At 51.6% G+C, this 27721-nt stretch overlaps 1 protein-coding gene across 3 annotated transcripts; it reads left to right on the top strand.

The window, feature by feature from the left end:
* Positions 1 to 27721, top strand: CAMK1G (calcium/calmodulin dependent protein kinase IG). Of its 3 annotated transcripts, none has more exons than XM_044267491.1 (12): positions 1 to 86; positions 10530 to 10650; positions 15471 to 15599; positions 18702 to 18776; positions 21234 to 21372; positions 22030 to 22153; positions 23481 to 23556; positions 24573 to 24685; positions 25459 to 25537; positions 26358 to 26445; positions 26690 to 27105; positions 27597 to 27721. In XM_044267491.1, exons 2-12 carry the CDS (start codon positions 10559 to 10561, stop codon positions 27685 to 27687), a joined length of 1422 nt encoding a protein of 473 aa, XP_044123426.1. In that variant the 5' UTR covers positions 1 to 86; positions 10530 to 10558; the 3' UTR covers positions 27688 to 27721. The 3 variants fall into 3 exon arrangements, with proteins under 3 accessions (XP_044123426.1, XP_044123428.1, XP_044123427.1); XM_044267493.1 differs by lacking the exon at positions 1 to 86 and adding an exon at positions 1536 to 1669; XM_044267492.1 differs by lacking the exon at positions 1 to 86 and adding an exon at positions 6673 to 6716.

Genomic DNA, 27721 nt, shown 5'->3' with positions numbered 1-27721 from the left:
GTTAAGGCACTGGAGCAGCTAATCCTCACAGACCTGTGGGAGCTGGAGTAGGAGCACCAGGAGCACCATTCCTTCTGAGTCCCCGGGTAAGATGAGTCTCATTCTTTTCTTGCTTTGGGGAGGTTTCCTGGCTTAGTGGGAGGCAGGCGGCACCTAGAGATGTGTGTGAAGAAACACTTTTGCAAGGAACTTGGGTATTTTGTTCATTTCAACCCCACTTCCAGTCTTGCCTGACTCGTGTGGTATCAAGGGTAAGTTGTAGCTGCCTTGGAAAATAAGTCTGAATGGGGGCCCGGTGGCACCTCCACCTAGAGCCATCTGCTGTCACTTCCAGGCTGGCGTGAGTGGGGACCGTTAGCGCTTCTGAGGAGGGAGAGGGGAGCGAAATATCGGTAGCTGTCCCTCCTGCGATGCCTGCCTGCAGGCTGAATTCTCGGGGCAATCCTCAGGGCTCCGAGGCTGGGAGGGGCTGTCCATGTCCAGAGCGGCAGGACCTCCCGCGTGCCTGCACCCCTAACTCCCGCCCATCCTTCATCTCTTAACCTCTCTGACCCCATCTGGCAAGGAGCAATGCCCTTCTGCCTACCTGTCTGGGTTATTGGGAGGATTAAGAGAGCCAGTGGGTAAAAAGGGCAGTTTATAAACAGCCTGTGGCTCTGTAACCCCCAGGAGAACGGACCAGTCTCGGTCCCTCCCGGCAAGGCGCCCTGGACAGGCTCCAGCTCCAGGGCCCCGCCTGGGCTGCGTGAGGATGCAGGACTCATTGCCATCAGTCACGAGACCGCGCCTTCACCTTCCCCGGGCGCGTCTAGCTCCCTCCTGTCTTTAAACTTCCCCAGTTCTGCTGGCAGGTGAAGATGGCAAAAGGAGGTCTGGATTCTCCACCACCCCCATGAGCACTGTGGCCCCTTCTCTCCACGTAACTTTGACGCACAAGCTTTAACCCCGAGGCTCCCAGAGGCAGCTGCCAGGGCTCGCGCTGGTCTGGCGGTAGTGCACGGCTGGCCAGCTGCTCGCTCTGGAGCTGGATAAATTGATCATGAGGAAAGCCTCTGAGAAGGGTCAAAGAGTCAGGCAGGTTTCTCCTGGGGAAAGAGATGATCTTTCCCAGAGCAGAAGCCGGAAACAGCCTGGCTCCTGGCAGTTCTTTTGACCCAGCCTTAACCAGGGCCAAAGATGAGATCTAATAGGTCCGAAACACAAAGTGCTTAGTAATACCTGATATGGGGACCGCAGTTACAGTTTTTAATGTGCCTCTAATCAGTTGCCTTTAGGACAAGCCCACTGAGCTGGTGGGCCGAATAGTATTTCTCCCCTCGTATAGATGAGACCACAGTTACTCAAAGAGGCTTGCCGAGGGTTACAGACCTGGATATGGCTGGTCTCTATTAGCATGTGAACCCAAGACTCCTGACATCATCAGTGACCTTTGCTTGACACTACAGATAGCTAGAGTGTGTTGGGAGGGATGAGTTGGGTGCGGGTGTGTATGAACAGCTCTGTTGAGAAAATCAGGGCAAAACTTTGGGAAAGAAGCCTGAGGTCGGAGCCAGGAGAAGCAGTGGTTGGCCCGGACTCAGGGCGTTTCTCAGAGCGTCCAAGTCACGTGTTCCAGGAGGACTCGGTCAGGTGCTGGGGTTGCAGGAAAACCTCCTAAAGATGAAGCAAGGTAAGTGAAATCAAATAATCACCTCCAGGAAAGGCAACAGGTTTTGTGGTGGCGCTGGTAGACGGGTTTCCCAGTCCGGCTCTGCGATTTACTCTCTAATTTGGGGCATTTTTCTTACCACTTCTGCCCATCTGTACCGCAGCCATGAAACTGTCCCCTAAAGGCGGCAGTCAGGCACGATGATGGGGAGGATGATGCAGGTGAAGCGCCCGCAGGATGCCCTGCCCAGCGCTCAGCCCGGACCGCCCTTCCCCCACTCCCCCACCCCCCGCAAGGCCTGGGAGCACTGGGGCCTGGAGAGGAGAGATCCCCGCGGGCAGCAGCGGAAAGCCGCGCCCCGGCACCCTCTCCTCGCTCACCAGCGCGCTCACGGCCAGAAATAACTGCCCCGCACAGCGTGTGCGGTGCGGGGCCGCCGGGTGAATGAGCTTCGGCATGAATGAGACGGGAGCGGCAGCGCGCGCCACTACAACCTCGGGCGCGCCCCCGCGGTCACCACCTGCGGGGCTGGGGCCCCGTGCCGCTGTCCACGCCCGTCAGGCCGGGGTCCGGGGAGGCAGGACTGGTCACGCAGGGCTCCGTGCGCGCCGCCCGCCTTCTGTGCCCCTCCCCGGGCCGGGCGGAGCGTGCCTGGCGGGGCCCTCCCAGTCAGGAGCCCTGCACCTGCACAAAGGGCACCTCTTGCAGGGTCTGGCTTAAGGGCAGCCTGTGGCAGGCACACAGTCTACACTATTACCCTTGAAAACTCCTTAGAAGGGTGCCCCAGGGAGACCAGCATGACGCCAGTGAAGAAATGCTGGCAGGCGGTGTTTCCCAGGCTGGTGGCAGAGCTTGCTCTCTTGGTTCAGTACCAGATGAAGTAGTTGGTTTGCATTTCAAGACCGTGATGCATGAAAAAGTAGATATTTTTAAACATTTTAAAATCACAGTGAGATGCAATGCCCACACTGTGAGGCGTACTTGGGAGCTGTGACCGGTTAGGGAGCAGTGGTTTCACGTCCCCTGTTGCGTATTGAGGTCTATTTAAAGTCTTATTTGTTTCCCTCGCTTTCTCCCCAGCACATGGGGTTTAATTCGTGTGCCTGTGATGTGGACCCACTACATAGCATCATAGCAGTTGATTCTGTGCCCCCTGATGCCCCAGGAATGCGGGGGGTGGGCGCAGAGGTAGGAATAGAGCAGGGATCCCATTCAGCAAAGGAGGAAACTGAGGCCCCCTGGGCTTAGGAGCACAGCAGGAATCAGCCGCACACCCTGCTCTCTCCAGGGACTCCTGTGTGTTGACCTCTCCACCACTCATGAAGCCCTAGAGGATGTTCATTTCTTTTATAACAGGCACACCATAAATCTTAAGCAACATGTGAATTCTGGCTTGTCACTGTAGCAGGAGGGATTTGCTTAAACTTAAATGTGGGTTTGAGCCTGAAATAAACTGCAGGAGGCAATTGTAAAACCTCCTTCCTTGGTGATTTTTGTGAACCGAAACTGGCATGCAGTGCTGGCCTTTGAGACACAGGCCTGGTGGGGCTGCTGGAGTTGGAGGCCCTATTCTGGGGAGGTTCTGTCCATCCAGAAGTCTCCAGGAGGCTTTAAGATCCAGAGCCTGGGCTTGAGCTACAGCCGGAGAGGTGGGAATGGGTTGTGACGGCTCACACAGGCCCAGCTACGTGCCTCTGACACCGTGAGGAGAGCCGTGCTGTGACTGAGGCAGCATACTGCTGGAAATTTCATGTGTTGCTCAAACCCATGGAGAATCACTAAGTATCAGAGATGGCCAGTCTCTCTGTTTTCCACAATAGGCTCTGGGCAACCCTAGATCCCCTGGGTGCTAGTGGGTGTTACTCAAAGAAAGAGCTCCACAGTCCAGTAAGTTGGGGGGGGGGTGCCAGGTTAAACAGCACTAACCAAGTGTCTTTAAGAGTTGTCGTGGGCCATGAATCTCTAAGAAGGAGCAGCAAATCCGCTTTGCACACGGATAGTCTTCTGGGACTAAGATTTTGAAAAACAAACTTCAAGGAACCTTAATCTATTCCAATCTCCTCTTTTCACTAAGGAGAAATGTGGCAAACCAGAGATGGACAGCGATCTGCCTGGGGCTGCACAGCTCCTCAGTACCAAGTCAAAACCGAGACAAGAACTTGAGCTCTTTCTAATGTCTCTGTCAATCCAAGGATGACGCCAAGTCCAATATAGGCCGGAGTCCAGGAAACTGGAGCTCAGGGCAAGAAAACATCCCAGCGTTAGCCTTTTACCCTCTTATAACCAAGTGATTTATATATTGCCGTGACTCCGTGAGCCCCAGCCTGGAGGCACAGAGCACATTCTTATGAAAGATGATCCAACTGATAACCTCCCTCCCAAGACCCACAAGCCTCTCTGAGTCATGCTCCCAAGAAATGGAAAAGCCTGGAAGCAGACCACAAAGCAGTCTTAGGGTGGGCTGATTCTACTAAGATCAGTCAGAGAGCCAGACATGGTACCTCAAGAAGGCTCGGAGGCCTGATTACCATGCCCTGAGTGATTTATACCTGCTTGCCCGGAAGCCCCAAGGAAGGACATAAACCAAGGCACAGTGGCTCTTCCCATAGGTAGAGTTGAGAGCCATTATCTGTGGGCCGAAAGTGCTCCCCCAAGTTCTCCCCTTCTCTCTATCTCCTCTGGGTTGTTCCTGTCCAGTTTAGGAACCTGCTGCGGGTTTGGGAAACACACATGGAATGGAAGGGAATTGAACAGAATTCCTGGATTAAAACACGGTGCACCCAAGGCTCTCAGATATATTATCAGGAAGGGGGACTTTGATGCTGCTAGTCCAGCTGATTCTTCTAATAAGCACTTCAGAGCAGCTGGGACTCCACATAGGAAACTTTCAGTGAAGAGGCCGTGTGGAGCATGGTGGGCAAGAGTGAGGGGCCGGAATGAGTGCTGTTCCTGTAACCAAATGGAGCCCGGCAAGGAGAGAAAGACAGGGATCCGCCATGGAAGAAACATGAGAAGGGCACCTGCCTCCTGGGCTCGGGGCTTAAGCATCTGTCAGCAGCACCTCATAAACAACCAGAGCGGATACCACAGCACACCGCACAGCCCGTCCCCAGAAGCACAGAGAAGGTGGCGCTCAGAGGCTGCGTCCCCCTCAGGGCTACCTGGCCTGCCCTTTAGGAATAACTTTCCCTCCACAGTCTCCTCCCCAGCTGTGGAACTGTCCCCCAACAGAGCAGGAAGACCACCCCGAAAACTATGACTGAGCGCCGCCTGGGAGTCAGGTGCTGCCCTAGGCCCCAGGAAGACAAGAAGGCAGGCAAGGTTTGGTCCGCTTGGAGTTCGTTTCTCCTGAGGACGTGACCTCAAACAAATAAACAGGAGCATCTCAGATTGTCACTGGCTTTACAGAAGCAAAGGGCAGGCTCACGTGGTAGAGTGACTTGGGTGGGTAGAGGGGCTGACTCCAGACAGAATGGTCAGGGAAGGCCTCTTCGAGTGTCCCTGGGAAGTGCTGTTGACCAAGAACCAGGCCCAGGCCCTGAGTGGTGAGGTTGAATATGGAGCCAAGGTGGTTCGGCTCTCTGTGGCCGTTCTGCCCTGTCCTGCTGCAGTGGTCTAAACAGAGCCTGACCTTGAGAACTTGAGAGAGGAGGCCCCAAGGCCTACCCTTCCCAGGCTAGGGGTCTTCTTGCTAGAGGTCTCTCTCTAGAGCACAGTAAAGAGTCCATCCTTCACCGTGTCCCTATTTTAAGTCCAACCCTCTGATCAACCCACCCTCGTCGCTGGCCTCTCCTCCTCACTGAATCATTTAACACAGGCAGGCTGAACTCTCTGGGCTCAGTACTAGGCACGAGGGATTCCGGGTGAGTAGCACAGGGCGCCTGCAGTACTCACAGGGGAGGGAAACTCAGACATCCGCCGACAACCTACGACTGACCTCTGCACGGCTTTGGCCCCAGGCAGAGAGCCGCGTGCATGTTCTTTTGAGAAATGTCCGCGTTTTGTCCAGTGGGGAACAAAGGAGTGTTATCTCCACACCTCAAAGATGGCCTCATGAATAAGGTCGTCTCCTTGGCCGGGAGTCATTTCTGCAGAATGTCCTCAAGGGCCTTGCCCTGTTGAGGAGTGGAGGTCACAGGTGCCAACGCCCACGGCGTCTCCTGAGCTACACCTGTGAAATCAGCGGTATCTCGGCTCTTCCTGCGCCTGGAAGCCCAGTGGAAGTGGAGGCCGGAAGGAGAGAAGTGGGAGTACTTTGGGAACAATGACAGCAATCTTGGGGCTGCAAGCTGCTCAGAATGTGTTTTCTTTTCCTCTGAAAGAACCTAGATTACAGGAGTCATGGGAGCAGGGGGGAGGACTTTGACAGAAAGAAACAGGATGCAGAAACACTGTGGGCTGCCCCTCTGAGAGCCGATGGTTAGATCTCCACCGTGCTGGGCGTGGGGCCTGGGGACCTCTCTGAGGTCAGGGAGGGGTGGGAGTGACTGGGGGTTTCAGATCTGGGCCCCCGAGTTCTCCATGTTGTTCTGAAGATAGAGCTAAATTGTTGGTACTGAGTGTATGGGAGGAGGGGTGGGCGGGAAAGATGTTTTCTTATAGCCTAGCTTAGCTAAGAATACTATGTTTTTAAGCTATTTAAGAGAGATGGGAGAGAAGGAACAGTGAGTACAGAGCTGCTAATGAGGTGGTCGTGCCTTCAGGAGAGCAGCCCGTCATTCCATGGGGCGCCAGCAGGGGGAGTAATGAACAACCAGCTGATGGTCCCCAAGCTGGAAAGAAGTCTTGGCGGGGTCCTTACCTGGAAAAGCGTCATCTGCAGCCCTGCCAGTCTGGGGGGGGGGGGGAGAGACAGAGTGGAAGAAACAGTGGGACACAGACTGACCCTGCTGATTTGACTTCTTTTAACGTCCACCCCTGTGCCCCCGATCCCCTACATTCTTCAAGACTTCCAGCTGCAGTGTGTGCGCGAACAAGCACTTGGTCCAAGCGCAGATGCCAGCCGCACTGATAAGTGGACATTGCCAGATTTGGGGCTAAGAATCTGCAGAATGGTATCTGGCTAAAGGTAGCCCTTGATTCTAGTATTTCGTCTTCCTCAAAGCAGTCTGCCAGTCAGGGTTCATTTATCTGTGCCTCGTGGACTGCGCCCTCCAAATCAGGGCTTAGGCTGCTGTGGCCTTGCCGGCAGGTCCTCCTCTGGCTAGGTCACTGTGTCGCTCTGGGCCGCCACCCTCCCACGGGAGCAAATTCCACAAACGGGCCTGAAAAGACAAGCACAAAATGCCAGAGCTGTTCTGGAACATACCAAGTGCTAAGGAATTCGTAACTTTTCTCACGTTTTTCCTAATATCCACCCCCAGTTAGTATACAGCGAGGTTGCGAGTTTACACGCAATACGGAAATGAACAAAGAGAATAGAGCATCTTCATCTCCTATAAAATCTTTCTCATTAAGTCCTACCCTCACCAGGCAGCAGAAAAGGGAAATGGAGAACTTAAAATTTGAACTCGATCATTATAGCACCTCAGGTTCCACAGAGTCTCATTGAGCTACTTCAGTTTCTTCAGGAAAACACACAGCCTTGAGATGGCTTCTCCTCCTCTCGTTCTGCTTCAAGGGGGCATTTTATGTTATAAGGTGCTTACTCGACTTGGTTGTCGATAGAGGAGAAGGAGGCCTCAGACCCCTCGGGGACCTCAGATCTCTGTTGTCTGGGAGCTCACCCAAGGATGACTGCTGGCCTCAAGTGGGGCTGGTCCCATCTGGGCTACGGTACAGCCTGCTGACACCCTCCACTGAAAGCCCAGCTCCCAGCCACTTACTTTCTCCTGAGAAGCCCTGATCAATGCTGTCTTCTTCTGGACCCCAGGGAATAGGCCCTCTAGCAGCTCTGTGTCCCCTCACCAGGGCCCTGGGCAGAAGTGAGATGATAAATATTTAAGGACAGAGTTTAAGGATGGGTGGGGCAGAAGCCTGATTGTGGCATTTACTCCCACTGTAGCCAATTTCAAGCTGACAGCGTGAGACCACTCAGCACAGAGCTGGGGAGACCCACACACTGAGCTACCGTGTTCTGGAACCAGCAGGCTCCAGCCCCTCACAGGCCCTGGGGAACTTCCGGAATCTTGCAGGTCAAGCCACCCCCTCTCACTCACCTCCTCCCTCTAGGCCTGCCCCGTGATTATGTCTTGCCCTGTTCAGTGTGGTTGCAATCCGAGTTGCTTAGGGCTTCTCCCTAGCAGGGTCCTGAGAAGCCCCACCCATCTGTATCACCAACCTCCCCCATTCCTGGATGGGTGCAACCAAAGATGTGTGCACCCATCTCCCCTATCTCCTTCCCAGGATCCACTCGGACCAAAACTGTCAGTCTGTCGCCACCTGTTCCTGCCCAGCAAGGCCCTCCCTCAAGTCATGTTCCTCTTACGCGTAGGGACTTACGCCTCACACTTATGTCTGAATGCAGAAGCGGTTCCCTCTATCCCTTACAACCTACGTATGCCATGAGTCCTCCAGACGGGGCTTACATAGACTCCGTATCCCCCCAAATATTATCTCTATCACAACTGTACAGTACACGGGAGGCAATGTGCTGAGTCTCTATGTCCCCATTTTACAGATGAGTTAATAGACTCTAAAAGGTCAATAACTCGCCTACAGCCATTCAAGTGGCAACTAGCTGCAGCAGAATTTGAACTCGGGTTGAATCTGCTCTTTACCCAATGCTAAATTGTGGAGGCACAAACCCCTTTGTGTTGAGGCTATCAGAAGACCATGGATTCTACAGGTGTTTTTTGGTTCGTTTTTTGTTTGTTTGTTTGATGGGGAAGGAAGGGCATTGCCTAAAAGTTGCATCTGTTGGACATATTTTCCTACTTCTTAGTTCCAAGGAGAATGGGGAAAAGCTTGTTGGCAGAAATGTTCCCGCACCCCTCCCAGACACCCTGTGTCAGCCTGTAGCAGAGACTATTAGGGCAGAGAGGGCCCAAAGGTACAGAGAGTCCCCCCAACCCACCCAACCACCCCCAAGAACATGTTTCTGTCGAGTATTCACTGACTCACTAAGGGCAACACCCACCCACCCCCCATCCTCCTACCAGAAACAGGACAGCTAGCCTAGACCCCTATCACCCTCTGTGGGCAGATCGCCTGATTCCATATAATCAGAACCCCAAACTCCTATAATCAGAGTCCAAACTCCTACCAGCCTCTGAGCCCCCTTCTCCCCCTCACTGCCAGCATGATCTAAGCCACCGCCATTTCTGTCCTGCACATCTGTCCCCCACCCATTTTCCATGTACCAACACTTAGCCCCCGCCCCATTCTCCTCAGAGCAGCTGGAGTGAGCTCTGAAACATCAGGGGTGTACCTGCTCTGCTAAAAATCCTTCCGCGTTTTGTCATCTCCTTAGAAGAAAACCCAGTATCTTCAGCAGAGCTGATAAGGCCTGTGGTCTGTCCCCTACCTCCTTCCCTTTCCCACTCACCGCCCGCAGTCATGCAGAGCATACCCGTCCCCTCAAGCTCTGTTCCTGCCCCGCCTCCACGCTGACCTCCTGTATTTCACTGCGTCTGCCAAAATGCTCCCTCACACACACTCTGTCCTCGGCAGGCTCCTGCACACACTTCCGATCCCAGCTTAAACATGACCAACTAGAGGCCCTTCCGTGACTTTCTCTAAAGGTGACCATCCCCATTTTTCCCTCTTACAAACCAAGCTTTTATTCTTCCACGGTTCTCCCACACCCCGTCACTGCATGTGGGGTACTTCCCTTGCTCATGGCATGCCCCCTGGAGCCTGCCGGTCCCAAGACAGCACCATCATTGGTGCGCCGCCGGCACCCGGCGCGTCACAGCTGCTGACTCGGGTGAATGAATATGGCAATTCTGGAACCCCGATACAAAGAAGACAAGGTTCAGTTCAGACATTAATGAATAACTGTTTCTCCAGCCCTGTACTCATGTTGTGGGAGTTTGGGAGGAAACGATGCTCGTTCATTGAATGATGCCTTTCATTTAGCCCAGAATGGACAGGAGAGAGGTAGCAGTAAGCGTCACCAGGGAGGTGGGAGAACAGTTACAACAGGTGGTAACCGACGGGACGTCAGGCTGATTCCGGGGTTTGAAGCAACAGGTTGGCCATCTCCTGGAAACACAGGAAACAGCTCAGCTCAGATCCCCCCAAGGTGGATGTTCGTGTACTAATCCATACGTGTGTGCGTTATTGCCCTTATATACATACATATATATACACATATACATATGTATATGTGTATGAAGTGGACTTTGCACCACTAGACTCTCAACTCCTTGAGTGTTCAGCAAGTACAGTCGGCAGGTAATAGACATGCAACACATTTGTTAGAGTAATTTTAGATTTTTTTTTTAAGTTTTTTTTTATTCATTTATTTGACAGACAGATGCAGAGAGGCAGGCAGAGAGAGAGAGGAGGAAGCAGGCTCCCCACTGAGCAGAGAGTCGATGCAGGGCTTGATCCCAGGACCCTGGGATCATGACCTGAGCCGAAGGCAGAGGATTTAACCCACTGAGCCACCCAGGTGCCCCAATTTTAGATTTTTTTTTTTAAGAGAGAGCACCCAAGTGCGGGGTTGGGGGCAACTTGGGGCTCGATCCCAGGACTCTGAGATCATGACCTGAGCTAAAGGCAGACACGTAACCCACCGAGCCATCCAGGCACCCCTGTTGTAGTAAATTTAAAAAGCAACTGGAGAGAACAGTGTTATTTTTGCCCATTATCCAGGTTTTGCTCCTCATCCTTCGTTCTAGTTATTACGTAAGAGATGTGCTTTCTATTCTTTTTGCCATGTTCTCATCCTCTCTGAGACATTAGTTGATCAGGCCTTTTCTCCCCTTCCTCAAAGCTTCCCCCAAAGCTTCAACTCTGGAGGCGATGGGTCGAAAGGAAGACGATGACGGCAGCTCCTGGAAGAAACAGACCACGAACATCCGGAAAACCTTCATCTTCATGGAAGTGCTGGGATCGTGAGTCCCGGGGCTGAGAGTCGGGGCCGTGGGGCTGTGCGCTGGGTGGGGGTGGGGGAAGCCTGGGAAGAATTGTTCTGGACCAGCAGCCGCTGACACGCTGGGACTGAGGCTACTGGGACATCATCTCAGCAGCTCGAAGGGACTTGGCAGGGAGAGCAGAGGAAGCTGGTTTTTGTACCCTGGGGCCCACAGGGATACCAGCCCTTTCCCTAGGCTCTCCACCCTGCCCCACCCCGAGGGACCCTGCTTCGAGGTCGGGGACAACCTGTGGCTTCTTGCCCTAGTGGCAGGAAGGAGGCATTCTGGAGCCCTTCCAGAGATTCAGTGGCCCTAGAACTTTCCTGGCCCTCCTCCTCCAGCTTCTTTATTTCCTCTGGCAGCGAGCAGGTCAGCCAACCCCACTGTCTTCTGTAGACAGAGGAGAAGGGGCTTCTGGAGCCCAGAGAGCTGACGGGACACACGCCGCAGTCCGCTCCCCACCACCCTCCTCTCTGCTCTGTATTTAAGTGCCATGTTGGAAAAATAAAGTCACGCCGTAGTCCAAACTCCTACCAGCCTCTGGAGTGTCTGCGCCTGCCCCTTGACAACGATTACACGGCTGGAGGAACAGAGACAGCCTGTCTGGAGCTGACTGTCCGCTCAGTCCTGCCTCTCCTCCGGGCGGGCGCAGGCTCTGACGCAGGCTGCCAACGGCTCCAGGCCCCCGGCTCCGTAGCCTCGGGACCCCAGCTGGCCAGCTAATTAGTCTGGGCTAATTGGGCCCCAGGAAGTGAGGGGCAGGGAGTAGGCTGTCCATTCAAGCAAGCTTTCCCTTGAGCCAATTCGGGCTAAGTTTAGCTCCCTCTGCCTTGGCCAGGAGTCAGTGACCTCGGGCAGGGACAGCTGCCCACACTCTCACTGTAGACGCAGAGGAGCCAGGCCCGGCCCCAACACAGACCACCCCAACTCTCCCCGCTCAGGCAAGTATCGGAGTCTGAGCCCCCCAGAAGGATCTCGGCACTGGTGCTGGTCATCACAGTGTTGGCCCTCCATCAAGGACCCTTGCCAAGACGGGGGTGGCTAGAGGGGATTTTTGGCAGGAGAGAGGGATAAGACTCATGCGTGAATCAGAAATGATTTGCTAAGAATCCCGAAAACCAAGAGAAGGACGGGAGAATGCCCAGGTTGACAGGCGCTTATTCATGGTCTGCTCAGACGTGGGCTGTGGGATTGGCAACAGCCAGACACCTGCTGCTCTTGTGGAGCTCGGCCACAGAGGTCCTCTACCTGGAGGGACATCAGAGTCACGGGGGCGCTTAGCTCTCTAACTTGCAACTGTGAAAATATCTAAGTTAAAAAAAAAGAATAAGTGAAATAATAGTACCTGAACCAGCAATATACTCGCCACCTCAATTCAACAATCGTTGACATTTCACTATATTTGTTTTACATACACACGTTACACACACACACACACACACACACACACACGACTTCCCTGAACAACTTGTAAACAGTTGCAAACATCAGGACATGTCACCTTGGAATCCTTCTGTCTGCGTCTCCTAAAAATAAAGGCATTTTCTTCTGTACGCACAATGGCACTACCACACTCAAGAGAGTTCATAACAATTCCCTAGTAGCATTTTAGCCTATGTAGGTCCTCCCAACCCACAAAAAAATACAGATTCCCAGTCCCAGACCTACTGCCCTGGAATTTGAGGAAGGGGACGGGGGCAGGGCGGGGCAGCCAGGAATCTCTATTTTACATGCTTTCAGTTGCTCTAACCTACCCAGCCCCACCCTGATATGGGGAACTCAGGGGACAAGACAGGGGAGGGCAGGTGACCGCTGTTGCAGCAGTTGAACAAAAGCTAAAGAGTAGGCACACCTGCAGTGCCCAGGAGTGGGCCAGGAGACCCCAGGCTGCAGACCCCATGTCGTTACTAAGGGGAGGTGCTGAATGGAAGGGAGCAGTGGGCAGAGCAGACTCCCCTGAACAAGATGTCCCAGAATCTCAGGACAAAGGCTCCTTCTCTATAGCCCTCAGCTCTTCTGGAACAACCCACCAGGGAGAGAAGGCTTTTACTGACTCTGCCCGGAGGTCACCCACAGTTCCAGGGCCCTAAGGGAGGGAGACTGGGCAGGGCTAGTCTGTAGCAGGGAGAATGTCACCAGCTGCCAGCCCTCCTCCTTCCACTGGCAGGAAGAGGCTTTTCTCCTCGAACCTCCGCCACCTCTCCCAGCAAGAGGGGAGAGCTTCTCAGAGCCGGAAAGGCCGACCAAGTTCTATGGCAGTAAAGCTCTCCTGGCTCTAGAGGTTCTACCTGTCTTGCCTTCTGACCCCAGCAACCTTAACTGCTCAAAACTAGCTCTCCGCTCCCTCTGCTCCCCAGTCTGACCAACAGCACAATTAAGTCTTGTAATTGCTCTCCCCTGTCCCACCGCATGTGCCACATGCAACACACACACACACACACACACACACATACACTCGCACACACTCGCACTCACACTATACAAAGCAGCCTGAGGCAGAAGGGCAATAGCACCATTTTGAATTGCCACGACACTGCACAACTCCAGGCGGCACCGTTCACACACACTGAAATATAAATGACACCCCCAGGAAGGCCTCAATTTGATCTCATTCCACAAGAGGACCCAAGGTGGGTGTCAGCTTTGAAATGGGGGGGCCACCTATGTGTACAGGTGAAAGGGGGCCTCTGAACATGGGTCCCGGAAAGTCACAGCCAGCAGGAACCTTGAAGGCTGTGTGGTTCACTTCTCTCCTTTCACACTAGGGAAAGGGGGATCTGCAGATGAGTAGAACACACGGCTAATCCCAGGCCAGACTTCTCCCACATCCAGCCTTCCAGGCTTCCATCCAGCCATCCACCACACATTTCTTTAGCATTTTCCGTATGTGATCAGGCAGAGGACCGGGTTCTCCTGCACATTCATGACTCTCCCCCTTGTTCCCCGTCTCATAGTTCACGAATGGTGCTGGGCCTCAGTAGCCCCATCCCGCCCTGCTCTCCTGTGCCTCCGTGCTAGTCCCTCTCACCGCCACCTGGGACAGCTGTTCCAGCTCTTCACTGGGCTCACTCCCATTCACCCCTTAAAACTGGGTTCAGGGCGCTCTGAAGCCCGAAGGCCGGGAATTAATTACGTGCTTCTTAGCTACGCCAAGCGACCACGTTGTACACACTAGGAAAAAAGCGCCCTTGTTTCCAGCTTGCTATCTGCTGGGCAGAAGTGTTGTGATAATTATTGTATGAAGATGAGCAGTGGCTCCAAGGTGACCGGCATCTGCTGATAGCAGAGCCGAGCAGAGACCCTGTCTGCAGCGTTCATTGTCTGTGGTCTCCCAACACCCCCTGCTTCTCCGTCCGTGTCCATCTCACACACCAGACTCTGTGCTAGACTGATACTCGACCGAGGGCTAGCGCAGAGGGTCTGTCAGCTGAACAAGCATTCACTGAGTGCTTAATAACAACTTTCACATCAAATGTTAATGGCTCATTTGTCTGTGTTCCTCACTTGTCTACAGGCCTCTTAAGACCCGAAACACTTACCTTTTTATTTCCAGTGTCTGACTCAGTAGGTGCTCAATAAATCTTGATTGAAGGGATGAGTGAAGGAATGAATGACTGGATAGAGGAAGCTCTGAAGGCTCTGATTAACTCAGCTGAGTGCAGCTGGGGGAAACAGGAAGCTCAGACCCAGGAAACACCAAGTATTTTCTAATGCAGATTCTCAAAGTCCTTGCACAAGCTTCACTGCTATTGGGCCTCCATTCTAGAATCCCCAGATGGCCTGGGAGAGGATGGTTCAGCTGTTTCCTCCCTTACACGCTATGGCCTCTTGTCACTACCAGGTGTCCTCCCTAATGGTATTCAAATAATAATAGTAATAACAATAATAGTGTCTGACACATGCAGTATAGCAGATGTCAGCAGTGCTTTTAAGCACTTTACATATGTTAATTCATTTAGTCTTCTAAACAACCCTGTGAATCAGCTACTATTGACACTCCCCCTTTTCAGATCAAGAAACTGGGTTTATAGAAGTTAAGTGACTTGTCACCCGCAAAGCTGAGGTCCTCACTTACGGGCACTTGGGCTCCAGCAACCACTGCTAGCCAACTACAGCTCCAGCTCTAGCCTGGCCTCGGAGTCCCTTAAAAACAAAACAAAACAAGACAAAACAAAAACGCTGTTCTTTGGAATCTTACCCTGTGTTTCCATTGGATTCCAGCTTCTCCATCTTCAGGAAACCTGCCCAGAGCTGCTGGGGTCCTGTCTTTCTTTCTCACAGATCCTACTGAATGAGAGGGTACTCAGCTCCCCTTAGGATCTGATAATGAGTTCAGGGTAATTATCGCCATCGAAAACAGAGATTGGAGTTTTTTTCCATCCCTGCCTGAGCCCTGTCCCCAGTGCTACCTCCAGCTGCCTTTCCAGGGTGCCACACTCCACCGTGCTGGAACAAGCAAAGTAAATTGGCTCTGCAGTGGCCCCTTTTTAATGGTTCGGCCAGATGGAAATTTCTCCATAACCAAAGCCGAGTCCCTGGGAGTCCTTCGCAAATTATAGGATCAGGAAATAGCACCCGGCTAGTCTCTGTGTCTGTAGTAGAAACTTTTCCTTCTAGAAAGAAAGGACCCAGGGCTTGTCAGATGGGCTCTGCCCTCGATACAGCTCCTCAGGTCCCCGCAGTAACAATGGAAACTAACTACCAGCCACGCCCTCCTTCATCTACCCCTCGGTTTTGCTTCTGATAGTGTTCCAGAGCCAGCCAGTACTAATTGTTATTTCTTGGTGTCTTCTACGTAGAGGAGCTTTTTCAGAAGTTTTCCTGGTGAAGCAAAGGCTGACAGGGAAGCTCTTTGCCCTGAAGTGCATCAAGAAGTCACCTGCCTTCCGGGACAGCAGTCTGGAGAACGAGATTGCCGTGTTGAAAAAGTGAGTGGGTCCTAGTATTGGCCGGGTACAACTCTGAGATCACAACATTTCCTTCACAAATTACCTTCGAGAAGGACTGAAGCTGATTTCCACACCTAAAGGCATTGCTTTCTTTCATCGCTTTGATGGGCCTGTTTGATCAGTGGGCTAAGTTTAGCCAGACAGGTGTCTTGACTGATTTTGGAGGGGGAGAGGTGGGCACGGTGGGAAAGGCATACAGCAAATTGATTAGCAAACCAGCTGGCGCCAGACCTGGTTTGTGCATGTACACCAGAGAGTAATTAGCTAGAAGGCACAAAAATCAATTGAGGGCCAATACCAGGAAGAATCAGTAATTAAGGAAGCAGAATAAGATTTGGAAATTAGCCTGGATTGTACCAAAGCAAATGTAGGTTCAGCACCCAACCGTCATGACGGAGGCCACACTAACAAACCATCAACTGGTAACAGCAGGACCCATATAATAAAGCCTTGTGGTCCCCCGTAGTGTGCCAAAAGTGTATTGGGCATCAGGAGCACAAGAATAAGGCTGCTAAAATCCGTTACCTTCAGAAGCTCACATTTTCTGGGCATGGACAGAAGTGCCCATAACAAATTCTAATCCCACTGAGCATGAGCCAGCGGTAGCAGAAGGCAAAGTCTAGAGAAGACAGATTTGTTTTGCCTACATTTTTAAAAAAATAAGTATGGGGTATTAGGTACATTTTCAAAGAAAAGAAACCTTGATAGATGAGAAGAATTTGATGGAGACAGAAGAGACAATGCAGGAAGGGAATTCAGGCTGAGGGTAACATAAACTTTAACATAGAACTGTGAAAGTACAGAGGACGTTAGGGGAGAGTCAGTGTTGGGACCCCCTGAGCTTAGAGTGAGGACCCTCAAGGGGCAGGAGATGGAATCAAATGAGACCTGATGATGAAGGGTCTTGGATACCATGATAAAGAGCGCTGACTCTACTCTGTGGGCAAAGAAAAGTCATCAAAGGATTTTAAGGAAAGGCTCACATGATCAGATTTCTATTTTAGAGCCATTCCTCTTAAGGATGGTGGAACATGGATTTGATGAGCGCCTAGAGAATGGGAGACCAATTCTAACACTTCCTCAAGTGACTGGGTTCAGGTAGACCAGTAAGAGTATAAAAGATAAAAGTATTAAAAATGATGCAGGTGGTTCAGTTGGTTAAGCGTCTGCTTCTTGATTTCGGCAGGTCATGGTCTCCTGGTTTGTGGGATTGAGCCCCATGTTGGGCTCTATACTTGGCATGGAGTCCACTTGAGCCTCTCTCCCTCTGTCCCTCCTACGCCCCCCTCTCTCAACGAAATAAGTCTATTAAAAAAAAAATGAAGCTGAGATTGAGCAATTCAGTGGATAGTGATATCATTGCTTGGGAAAGGAAACCAAAAGGAGGTGTAGGCTTGGAGGAAATAGAAGGACATTTGCTGGAACATATTGAATCTATGTATTCCCCAGTCACTACAGGGAGGGTGCTGGGGATACCAGTTTGGGCTCCAGGGAGGTTAGAGCCGAGACAGATCATGAACTCATTGAGAGCAAGGACTATGGTGGTCCTGCTTACCACTGCATTTATCAGCATCCCTAACAGCACAGGTGCCCCGTCAGTATCTGTTTGTAATGAACCATTGATAAACTACGTTAGCATTGTCGGCTAGTGAATGTGGTTGAATCCATCAGGTAACCATTGTAATAGGTCTTTAATTTTTAAAAATTAAACTTAAACATGATAGCTACTGTTTATTATGTGTTTGCTATTCCCCAGGCACTGTGCTTAGCAGTTTACATGTATTCTCTTTTTCAATCTTGATATAACCCTATGAGAGAGATGGACTTTACAGACCAAAAAGTGGGCTTTAGAATATTTGAGAAAGCCAGCCAAAGTCACCCAGTTCCTGAGTACCTTAGCTAGATCCGCACTCAAGCCCAAGTGACCTTAGAGTCCAAGTTCTTCACCCATGTGCTGCACAGCCATGAGTTAAACTTCCTAGAAATGTTCCTCCTGGGGCACCTGGATGGCTTAGTCATTAAGCATCTGCCTTTGGCTCAGGTCATGATCCCAGGGTCCTGGGATCGAGCCCTGCATCGGGCTTTCTGCTCAGTGGGAAGCCTGCTTCTCCCTCTCCCACTCCTCCTGCTTGTGTTCCTCTCTCGCTGTGCCTCTCTCTGTCAAATAAATAAATTAAATCTTTTTAATAAAGAAAAAAAAATGTTCCTCCTGGAAAGGCATGCATAGAATTGCTACCTACGAGGCTAGGCCCACCCCAGTTAATATGATTATTCTGCTTACCTTAGCCCCTAAGTAATCCCAGGCAGAGGGAATCTAGAGCAAATTTCCCCGAACACTGTGCTACTGATATATTAGCCGAGATAATTCTTTACTGGGTTGGGGGGCTACTCTGTGTGCATTGTAGGATGTTTACCAGCATTCCCACCTCTACCCACTAGATGCCAGTTAGCGCCTCCTCCCCAGTCACAACCACAAAAATGTCTCTAGATATTGCCAAATATCTCCCGGGGGTCAAAAGAGCCCCTGGTTGAGAATTACTGATCCACAACATCCCACAGAGCTGACCCCAGAAATCAGCACCTTCCTTGCTCCTCACAATATTCCGGAATAATAATTTTACAAAAACTCCTTCCATGGTCACCCATGAGGAGGCTTAGCTAACTTGATTCTCTTCTGTTGCAGTCTGCTTTCTTCAAGGATGTCTCTGAAGGAAATCCAATACCCATTTTGTAAAATAATTTCATTTGGGGTGTGTTCGTAGCCTTCTTCGGTTCTTTTAACTTTCTCTTTTGGTAAAGTCTGAAGAGGTTTCTGGGGAAGTGACAAAATGTTGGTTCCCTGAAGGCAGGATGATCAATTATCCATTCAAAAATAGGGATTGAATACAACCCTGGGATCTTTTCTCTAGGATTTCTTTGTGACTGCTTTTTTATTGAGAAGGCTTCACAAGGATCTGCTCTTCCTAAACGTTGTCATCAGAAGTCTCTAACAGAAGTAAAAGTCCGGTGGGCTGGGTGTCTATTCCTTGTCTGACCCCCTACACCACATACCACTCACCATGAGCCTTGGTGTCCCCCCAGGATCAAGCATGAAAACATCGTGACCCTAGAGGACATCTATGAGAGCTCCACTCACTACTACCTGGTCATGCAGCTGTAAGTGAAAGGTGACCCACTTCCTCCACAGGTGTCTTGGGGGCCTGGGAGGCCTAGAGGTGGTGGGGAGAATATGGGCATTCAAAAGATAAGATCAAAAATTAGCTAAGGAAGCTCTCACATGCCAAGAGTTCTCTCAGGCTAAGTATGCTTCTGGTCACAAACATGTTCTGTGCGGACTGAGGGGTAGATCTAGGACTGATGATAGAAATGGTCTGTACCAGTACAGCCTTACCAGTTATTAAAAAATATTTTCTACAAGTCAGTGAGTAGCTGTGACTCCATCTCATTCATTTACCCCTGCTGTCCCAGCCACCCCCATCAGACTTTCTGGGATAACCCCAGCAACAACCCCACAGCTGAAGGGATATGCCTGGCATGGCAGGGCACCTCTAGAACCCTTCTCTGGCACCATGGCTTGAGTCCATTTTGACCAGTCTGTCTGTGTCCATCACACTGAATATTAAGTGTCTTAATGCCAGGGCACCTGGGTGGCTCAGTCGGCTAAACGGGCGACTCTTAATTTCCGCTCAGGTCATGTTCTCGGGGTCCCGGGATCAGGCCCCCTCACTGGGCTTCATGCTCAGCAGGGAGTCTGTTTGAGGATTCTCTCTCTACCTCTCTCTCTGCTCCTCCCCCTGCTTGCTCATGCTCTCTCTCTCTCCCCCTAATAAATAAATCTTTAAAAAAGAAATAAAAATAAATGTCTTAATGCCACTCCAGGGTAAAATTACTGTGGGATTAAAAACCATAGGTACCTAGATTTCAATTTGATATTTAAAGAAAAGACCTTCTCGAAAGAGATCCATTCAATGTTAAAACAAGCTGTGACCGTGTGTGTGCCCATCTTTGGGACAGAGATGGCACCTCACTAGAAAAGGCTGCACATCCCCATCACGTATAAATAGGAGTTCTGCCTGGGAGTGAATGCTGTAGGAATTGGTTGGTGCTTCTGAGGGCTCAGCCTTGGACTCAGAGAAACTTCTATTTATAAAGTACACACACACACATACACACACACCGCTCTGCAATCTCTGTAGCTAGATGCAGTATTTTTGACCGACAGGCTGATTTCTCAGATACTCAGATGAGCTAACTCAGGCCTAAGCAGCCTTTTAACTCCTCAGCTCACCTGAGGCGCAGTGACTAGAGGGAGCAGGTGGCCAAGGGAGTGTGGTGAGGGGAGGCAGGGAGGCAGAACAGCACTAACAAGTGAGCAGGGACCATGTGGCACCTTAATGAGGCCAGTTCAACAGGATTAGCCCACACTGAGACAGTAGGGGAGGCAGGGAAGCAGGCAGATTGAGCTGTCCCCAAAGAGTGGCAAAGCCAATGAGAGTACCAGCGCTAGGACCCAAGCTGTTCCAAGTCAGGAACTCCACCTTGTGCATAAAGACTATCTTTCCCCTGGGCCTCTAGCTCCTGTGGCAGAGCCCAGAGCTTTCGATAGAAACAAAGGAGTGGGGTGGTATGCCTTTTGATTAGAGAAATTCTCCTTCTTCTTTACCGCATGGTCCTATCACACACGCATGTCCGTAGCCAGTGTCCCGGGACAGTGAGAAGGGGTCCAGGCCTGTGACAGAACTGGAAGCCCTGGTTCATGGTTGACATAGGCTGAAACGTTTGCCTGGAGAGGGCCTCAGCTGAGCCTTCCGCTGCCTTCACGTACTGGAAACGATTCACGTGAAAGGATTGTATTCTTGTTCTGTGTGGCCCCATGGGTGGACGTGTTGTCCCCAGGTAGAAACTGCAAGGAGTGGATTCCATCATAATATAGAGAAATACTGAGAAGGTGGTGAAAGATAAAGCAGTCTTTCTTAGGAGGTAGTGAGTGGTCTCCCTCTGTGGTGTCCCACTATGGACTACAGAACTTTTTGGCCAAAGCAGTGTAGATGGCATTCAAGAGACAGGGGCAGACTGGATCTTAAAGCCCCTGAGTCCGAAGGTGCCATACCACTAGAGTCTCCAAATACTGCTACAGCTCCGTCCATGATTCCGGCTTTAGGTAGCCCAGCTTTCCACGATGAGAAAAGAAATCCCGACAGAAGCACAGTTGGTCTCCTTTGTACACCATCTCTGTCCTGCGTTGGCCTGATTTCAGTCTCACCTCTCCTTTTCATCATGATTCCCTGGGTCCTAGGGCCAGGAGTGTAGGCAGCTAAGAATGTGTTCCCAAAGGGATTATGGGCTACTTGCTTGACTCTCACCAGGAGCATTTTGCATTTTAAGGAAGGGTCCAGGGAGAGGGCAATGGTTGGCTCGAAGAAATGACTCCTTCTTGATATTACTCCAACACCCAAAGGAGTTATTCTCAGACTAAAGTAGACCTCCCTGCCCAGGCCATGGGCACCTGCCTCTTCCACCACAGCTGTGTCTTCATGGCTACAGAGCAACACACTTACGTCCCTTTGACCTGAAATAAGACCTGGATTCCTGCGCTTGCCCCTATGCCCACAGTGTTTCTGGCGGGGAACTCTTTGACCGGATCCTGGAGCGGGGTGTCTACACAGAGAAGGATGCCAGCCTGGTGATCCAGCAGGTCTTGTCAGCAGTGAAATACCTCCACGAGAATGGCATCGTCCACAGAGACTTAAAGGTGCCAAAGTGGGAGCCCTCAGTGGGACACAGAGAATGACCCTTTAGGAAGCTTGCCTGGGTCATGGGCAGCCTAAGCCTTATAAAATGAGAGAGTAGGAGCAGTAGAATCCTAAGGTCCCTTCTGCCCTCAGATTCCTTAAACAAAACTTAAATGACTGAAAAATCATTGCTAAGTTTCATCTCACCCTTTTCCTGAACTTTTCATGGGGCCTCACCCTAGCAGGATACCAAGATAATCCACATGTTTCTCAAACCTAGCCACAGTCAAAATCAAATGTAAGAAATCCTTAATGGGGGGTGTCGATGTTGCACCAAGCATGTACTAGACTTTAGAGAAATCAGAGACAATTAACCATGGTTTGATCCCCTCAAGAAACAGTCTTAGGGTAGTTGGGGATGCGGGGAGGGTGGGTGTAGTAACTTAATGGCTAAAGCTGACCAACATGAGGGCCATGAGCAAAATACAGAGTGATTGGATATGGAGTAGGGGCTATAGATAGGAGGAAGGAGGAAAGAACTGGGGGAGAGAAGCCTGACCTTGAAGTCAGAAGCCCAGAGCACAGCTTCCTAAGAAATTATATATCAGGAGATGAAAAGAAATCTGTATTTCAGATGATTATATCCTACATTACATGATATCACTCTTCTCCCACAGCCTGAAAACTTGCTGTACCTAACCCCTGAAGAGAACTCGAAGATCATGATCACAGACTTTGGTCTGTCCAAGATGGAACAGAGTGGAGTCATGTCCACTGCCTGTGGGACCCCAGGCTATGTGGGTGAGTCTGGGAGGAGGACGAAGGTTGACCAGTTGGCTGTGTTCAACCTCATGGATATTATTTCATGGGGAGGGGTGGTTATCGGGAGACAGGGTTCAACTTCAAAGGCAACCCAAGTAGAGCACTAACTATGAGGTTTAGGGTAGATCATGTATCTCTGGAACTACCCCTCCTGCTCCCAAACCCTGCATCTTTAGAGACAGCCTACCCCTGAGCCATCCACAGCCCCTGCCTATACTTAGCTGTCATTTTTACAGACAGACATCCTGCTTTGTCTTTCTGGCTAGATGAGGGGCAGAGACAAGAGCATAAAACCAGAGATGGTTAGATTGCCAAAAGGTTGACACTAGGCACCCCTTTTCCTTTCTCCCATGCCGAGAAGAGACCTCAATGCCCCAGTTGTTAGTATCCTGGAGGAATAGTGTTGAGCTTGAAGCTGAGGAACCCAGTGTGCTCCCCCAAATATATTCCCTAAGAAACTGGTAGAGATGGGGCCTCCTCCCTAAACAGGAGGCTTTGAAGGTCCCCCCAAAAGTAAAAGCCATCAAGTTACCAGGTGAAAACATTCCTGAGATCCATGGAGAGAAAACTAATACTCAGAGCATCCCCTCCTGCCTACTTCCCTCTTAGCCACTCATCACCTGGTTGAGGATGGCACACAGAAAGGTTACCTCTAGCATAATAGAGGAAATACCTACTCTCACCCTCAAAAAGAGGTCAGTCAGTAGGTGTTGAGTCCTACCGAGTACAAAGCCCTGGTATCTGAGATGAATTCAGAAGATAGCTCTCTACGCTCCCAGTCAGGGGAAGACATGGCTTGTTTTCTCATGGAGCTCTTGATCTGATACAGCAGAAGTTACCTGAGATGGATAGGACAGTTATCACTTCCCTCTAAGGGCTCATCATTTGATGTGGAAGACTCTGTCTCTTCCCTTAGGGAAATCCCAGTCTAGTGGGAGAGACTGCCTCTACTTCACATATGTCCCTGTCTGAACAGAGACACACAGCCCCAGCCCTGGGACACACTATCTGCATGGGGAGACAAAGACCTGCCTTCAGAGAGTACTCAGTCTGATGGGAGAGATGTAGCCCGGTCTGATGTAAGAGTCATAGGCCCTATCATGGGAACCTTCCAGGTTGACAGAGGAAGATTCAGGATGATGGGAGAGCCCTAGTCCCTGCCCTGGGAAAGCTTTCATTCTTACAGAAACACTACCATCCCAGGAGCTTCCTCGTCTGCTTCTCTAATCCTCTTCCTGACCTTTGACCCCACCTCTCAGCCCTCTCTTCTTGTTCCATCCCTGACTCTACCTTTTATTTGCTGCAGCTCCGGAAGTGTTGGCCCAGAAACCCTACAGCAAGGCTGTGGATTGCTGGTCCATTGGCGTCATCACTTACATATTGTGAGTAGAAGCCTGCATTGGCTCAGTTCCTGGGAAATCTCAGAACAGCTCATCCTTTTTCTTCCCTCCCCTATCTTAGCTCCTCAAGCAACATCCACCTTCAAAGCGTGTGCGTGTACACATGTGCATCCACATACGTACACACACTCACGCACACACCCACACACTCACACTTACCATGCACACAGCTCCAAAGGTTTCCGTCCTGGTCTCCACCAGGTTATTACAATAGAGCTCAGTGTGAACCCACTGTTCAGCCATATGGTTCTGTCTCTTCCTGCACCCCACCTCCATTTAGTCTCTATAACTGCGTTGAGTCCTGCTCTATGGAACGAGCAGTGAAGAAAGGAAAGGTCAAGCCAAGCTTAGAAGCCAAGTGGGCACAATGTTCCCATCTCAGATTGGGCAAGTCTGCCCAAGGCAAAGTGATGGCCTGAATGAACCGGGTCATAGTTCCTGTTCACATCGCCTTGGCCTCTCCTTTCCAGACCTATTCATCACCCTCCCCCACCATCCCTCCTCACCTCCAGATGACTCTGCTCTTAGGAAAATACCATATCTGTCCCTTAGCAGGGACTCAACTCCTTATTTACTAACCTTATGTTGAATAACTACTCTCATTTATTCATGTACCCAACAAAAATCCATTGACCGTCTCTTCTGCGCTAATCACTGGTGTAGGTACTAAAGAATAAAGAACAAAATAACCTTAAAAATCCCTCACGAAACGTACATTCAAGCAGATGTTCTGTTATCTCTCTTAAAGGTATTTTATACATTCTCTAAGTGTCGGGGAGGTATAGCAGGGGCAGTGTGGCTTTGGGGGGGGGGGAAACAACGCACAAAGGGGCCCTCCAGAGTTGCTTGATGGGGCCTGCATCATTCCAGAATCAGGCAGATCCTGTTCCTACTGCTGGTTGGGGGTCCTGTTTCCTGCCTGTGATCTGCAGTGGAGGCCGGGCAGAGGGGAGAGACTGGGGTTGTTAGCAGCATAGCTCCTTCATGTTTCACTGCAGGTTGTGTGGGTATCCCCCCTTCTATGAAGAAACGGAGTCGAAGCTCTTCGAGAAGATCAAGGAGGGCTACTATGAATTTGAGTCTCCATTCTGGGATGACATTTCTGAGTCAGGTAAGGCTAGCAGGTGTGAAGGACAAGACAACAGGCTCAAGGCAAAGGCTGCCAGGAGAAAAAGAGCTTAACAGCGGATGACAGTCCTGGCTCTTGAAAGTCCCCTGGGAATGTTCTAGAACAGGCTGCCAAGGAGAGTGGAGAAATCTTCATCTGGCTCAAAGGCCAAATAAATTATCCGCATCTCAGGTTCATGCTTTTGTTTTCCTGGAGACAGAACCACAGGATGCAAGGAGAGGGGGGCGGAGTGCGGGCGAGTTCAGATGAGGAGCCAGGAGGGCAGAGCCTGCCCAAGGGAGTGTTCCAGGCACGAGTGGCAAAACCAAGGCCAAGTTTTGCCTTTATTATATAACCAGACTGAGAGCCTGTGACATCTGCGTGTGTGAGAGGAGGCAGTCGTTACAAGTCATTGGGTCCATTAAGTGGAGATCCAAGGAGGGCTGCGGCTGCACTCACGTGTGCCCACTCGTGGCTGCCGGCACCTGGATGGTGCAAAGGCAGACCCCCGCGACCTGCAGGCACGGCGGGGCCTCGTGAGAAGAGCTGTATCTGCAGTGCTATGTGGGGGAGGCCATGGAGAGTCTCTCCTTGGTGGTTTATGGTGGGCTGCTGTTAGGTGGTTTGGATTTTTTTTTCCCCTCTTTTAAGAGTCTTAAAATTGCCTCTTTGGAAGATTAGCTAAGGATGCATTCTCTGCCACCCACCAGCCCGAAAGTGAGTTTCCATCAGTCATGAAACCTGGTCCCTATTGTGTCTTTGATTTCTCCCCTTAGCTAAGGATTTTATTTGCCACCTGCTGGAGAAGGACCCGAATGAACGGTACACCTGCGAGAAGGCCTTGAGGCACCCGTGGTGAGTGAGGATGGACTGAGCTCCGGCCACTTCCGGCCCCTAGCCTGGTGGTTCCAGGCTGTGGTTATTTATAAAATACACATAGAATTGGTCCTGCAGGCCAGGCTCACCTCCTTACCTCCCTCTGGCAATTACACAGATTACTATGAATTACTCAAGTTCATGGCATGGAACAAGGTTCCACAGCTCCACTGGAAGACCCCAGGGATGAGGGCCCCATCTGTTACTACTCTGTGTCCCTAGTATCTAGAAAGTCCTGGACCATGTAATGGCAAGTATCTGAGGAGCACGTAGAGATGGATGATCAGGAAGAAGGCGGCCTGTATCGGGAGGCCTCACTGAGGAAGTCTTCCTGGAGGAGGTGCATTCTGAGGAAAGTTTTGAGCTAAAGGATAGTGATAACCCAAGCACCCTCTGACACAGGGCCCAGAAAGCCTACTCTCTGAGAAGCCAGAAAATAAGTCTTTTAGGCTTAGCTGGCCGTACGGTCTATATGGCAACGACTCGGTCTGCCCTTGTGGCATGGAAGCAGCCACAGCTCCTACTTGAATGAACGGGTGTGTCTGGATCCCACTGAGACCTCGTTACAGGCCATGGGTAGATCTGCCCCACAGGTCATAGTTTGCCCACCTTCTATAAAATAAGACTTCGGTTTTGCCAAAGCATGGAACCCGTAATGACCTGCCCAAGGGGACAGAGGAGCCCTGGTTCCAGCCCATTCCTGCCATGGGCCACCCTTCCTCTGAGGCACGGCACTCAGCTTAACCTAGTCCTACACGCACGGCCCCCAGTGAGCCAGGCTTCCCTTCTACACCCACAGGATTGATGGGAACACAGCCCTCCACCGGGACATTTACCCTTCAGTCAGTCTCCAGATCCAGAAGAACTTTGCCAAGAGCAAGTGGAGGGTAAGTGGCCCTTTGCAGGAGGCAGGTGGGCTGTTCTGGGCCCCAGGAGGCTGAGCTGGGGCAGGGCTGGCTAGGGGCTTTCCCTGGGCCTTTCCGGCAGCCACTGGGCCTCCCTGGACCCTCTCTGAAGTAAGATGTGAGCCCATCAGTTTCAAGAGGCCGAAGCCACAAGGCGGAGGGAAAGCTTGAGCCCCGTGGCCTGCAAGAATGCAGAAGGTCAGAGGTGGGTCTCGTGTCTCCTCAGCAAGCCTTCAACGCGGCCGCTGTGGTCCACCACATGAGGAAGCTGCACATGAACCTGCACAGCCCAGGCCTCCGCCCAGAGGTGGAGAACAGACCACCCAGCACCCCAGTCTCAGAAGCCTCCAGATCCAGCTCCTCTGAGATCACCGTCCCCGAGGCCCCGGCCCTGGAGCAGAGCGAGGCCCTGACGCGGCTGCCCTGCCAGCTCGGTGCCCGGCCAGCAGCTCCCGGGGGCCGGTCCCTCAACTGCCTGGTCAACGGCTCGCTCCGCATCAGCAGCAGCCTGGTGCCCATGCAGCAGGGGCCCCTGGCCGCTGGGCCCTGCGGCTGCTGCTCCAGCTGCCTGAGCATCGGGGGCAAAGGGAAGTCCTCCTACAGCTCCGAGCCCGCGCTGCTCAAAAAGGCCAACAAGAAACAGTACGTATCCTCCGCCAGAGACAGAGGCCTCGCCCTGCTGGGGTGCTGGGGCTGAAGGGAGCCGGCTCCGCAGGGCGGGAAGAGCTCTCAGCCGGGGGGTTAGGGCAGTGCCCGCAGTCCTGTCCCTGCCCCTAGCTGTGTGGCTGCTGTCGGATCAGTGGATGTCCCCATCTCTGGTTTGCTCATCTGTGAGAGCACGCTCGCCTGCTCCGCCCACCTCACAGAGCTACCTAAAAGCTTAGTGAAGCAACGGGAATTACAAATGTCTGCAGAAAACTGCGCACGTGTCCGTGGTGGGCAGTCGATTTCTTGTGTTTTGGATGGCGGGGGGGAAGCGGGGCTCCATTGTCATCTCCATCCTCTCTGCAAGGGCATGTACTTTGTGAACCTGAGGGAGGGAGGGCCGAGCGGAGGCCACAGGCACAGAGAGCTCCCCCTGCTCTTGTCCCTTCCCCGAACACGTCACAGCCCCCACCGCGCTTGCTTTCCAGGAACTACAAATCAGAGGTCATGGTGCCAGTTAAAGCGGGTGGCGGTTCCCACTGCCGGGCGGGGCAGACTGGAGTCTGTCTCATTATGTGATCCCTGGAGCCCGCGTCTGGGTCGATTTTCAGGT

This window comes from Neovison vison, chromosome 10, assembly GCF_020171115.1.
Source record: "Neovison vison isolate M4711 chromosome 10, ASM_NN_V1, whole genome shotgun sequence".
In the NCBI taxonomy this organism is placed as follows: Eukaryota; Metazoa; Chordata; class Mammalia; order Carnivora; family Mustelidae; genus Neogale; species Neogale vison.
This window is presented reverse-complemented; position numbering and strand designations above follow the sequence as displayed.

Coding starts and splice junctions, on each gene's coding strand:
- CAMK1G (XM_044267493.1), top strand. Junction 15,600..18,701: donor GAGATTGCCGTGTTGAAAAA/GTGAGTGGGTCC, acceptor GTGTCCCCCCAG/GATCAAGCATGAAAACATCG. Junction 23,557..24,572: donor GGCGTCATCACTTACATATT/GTGAGTAGAAGC, acceptor GTTTCACTGCAG/GTTGTGTGGGTATCCCCCCT.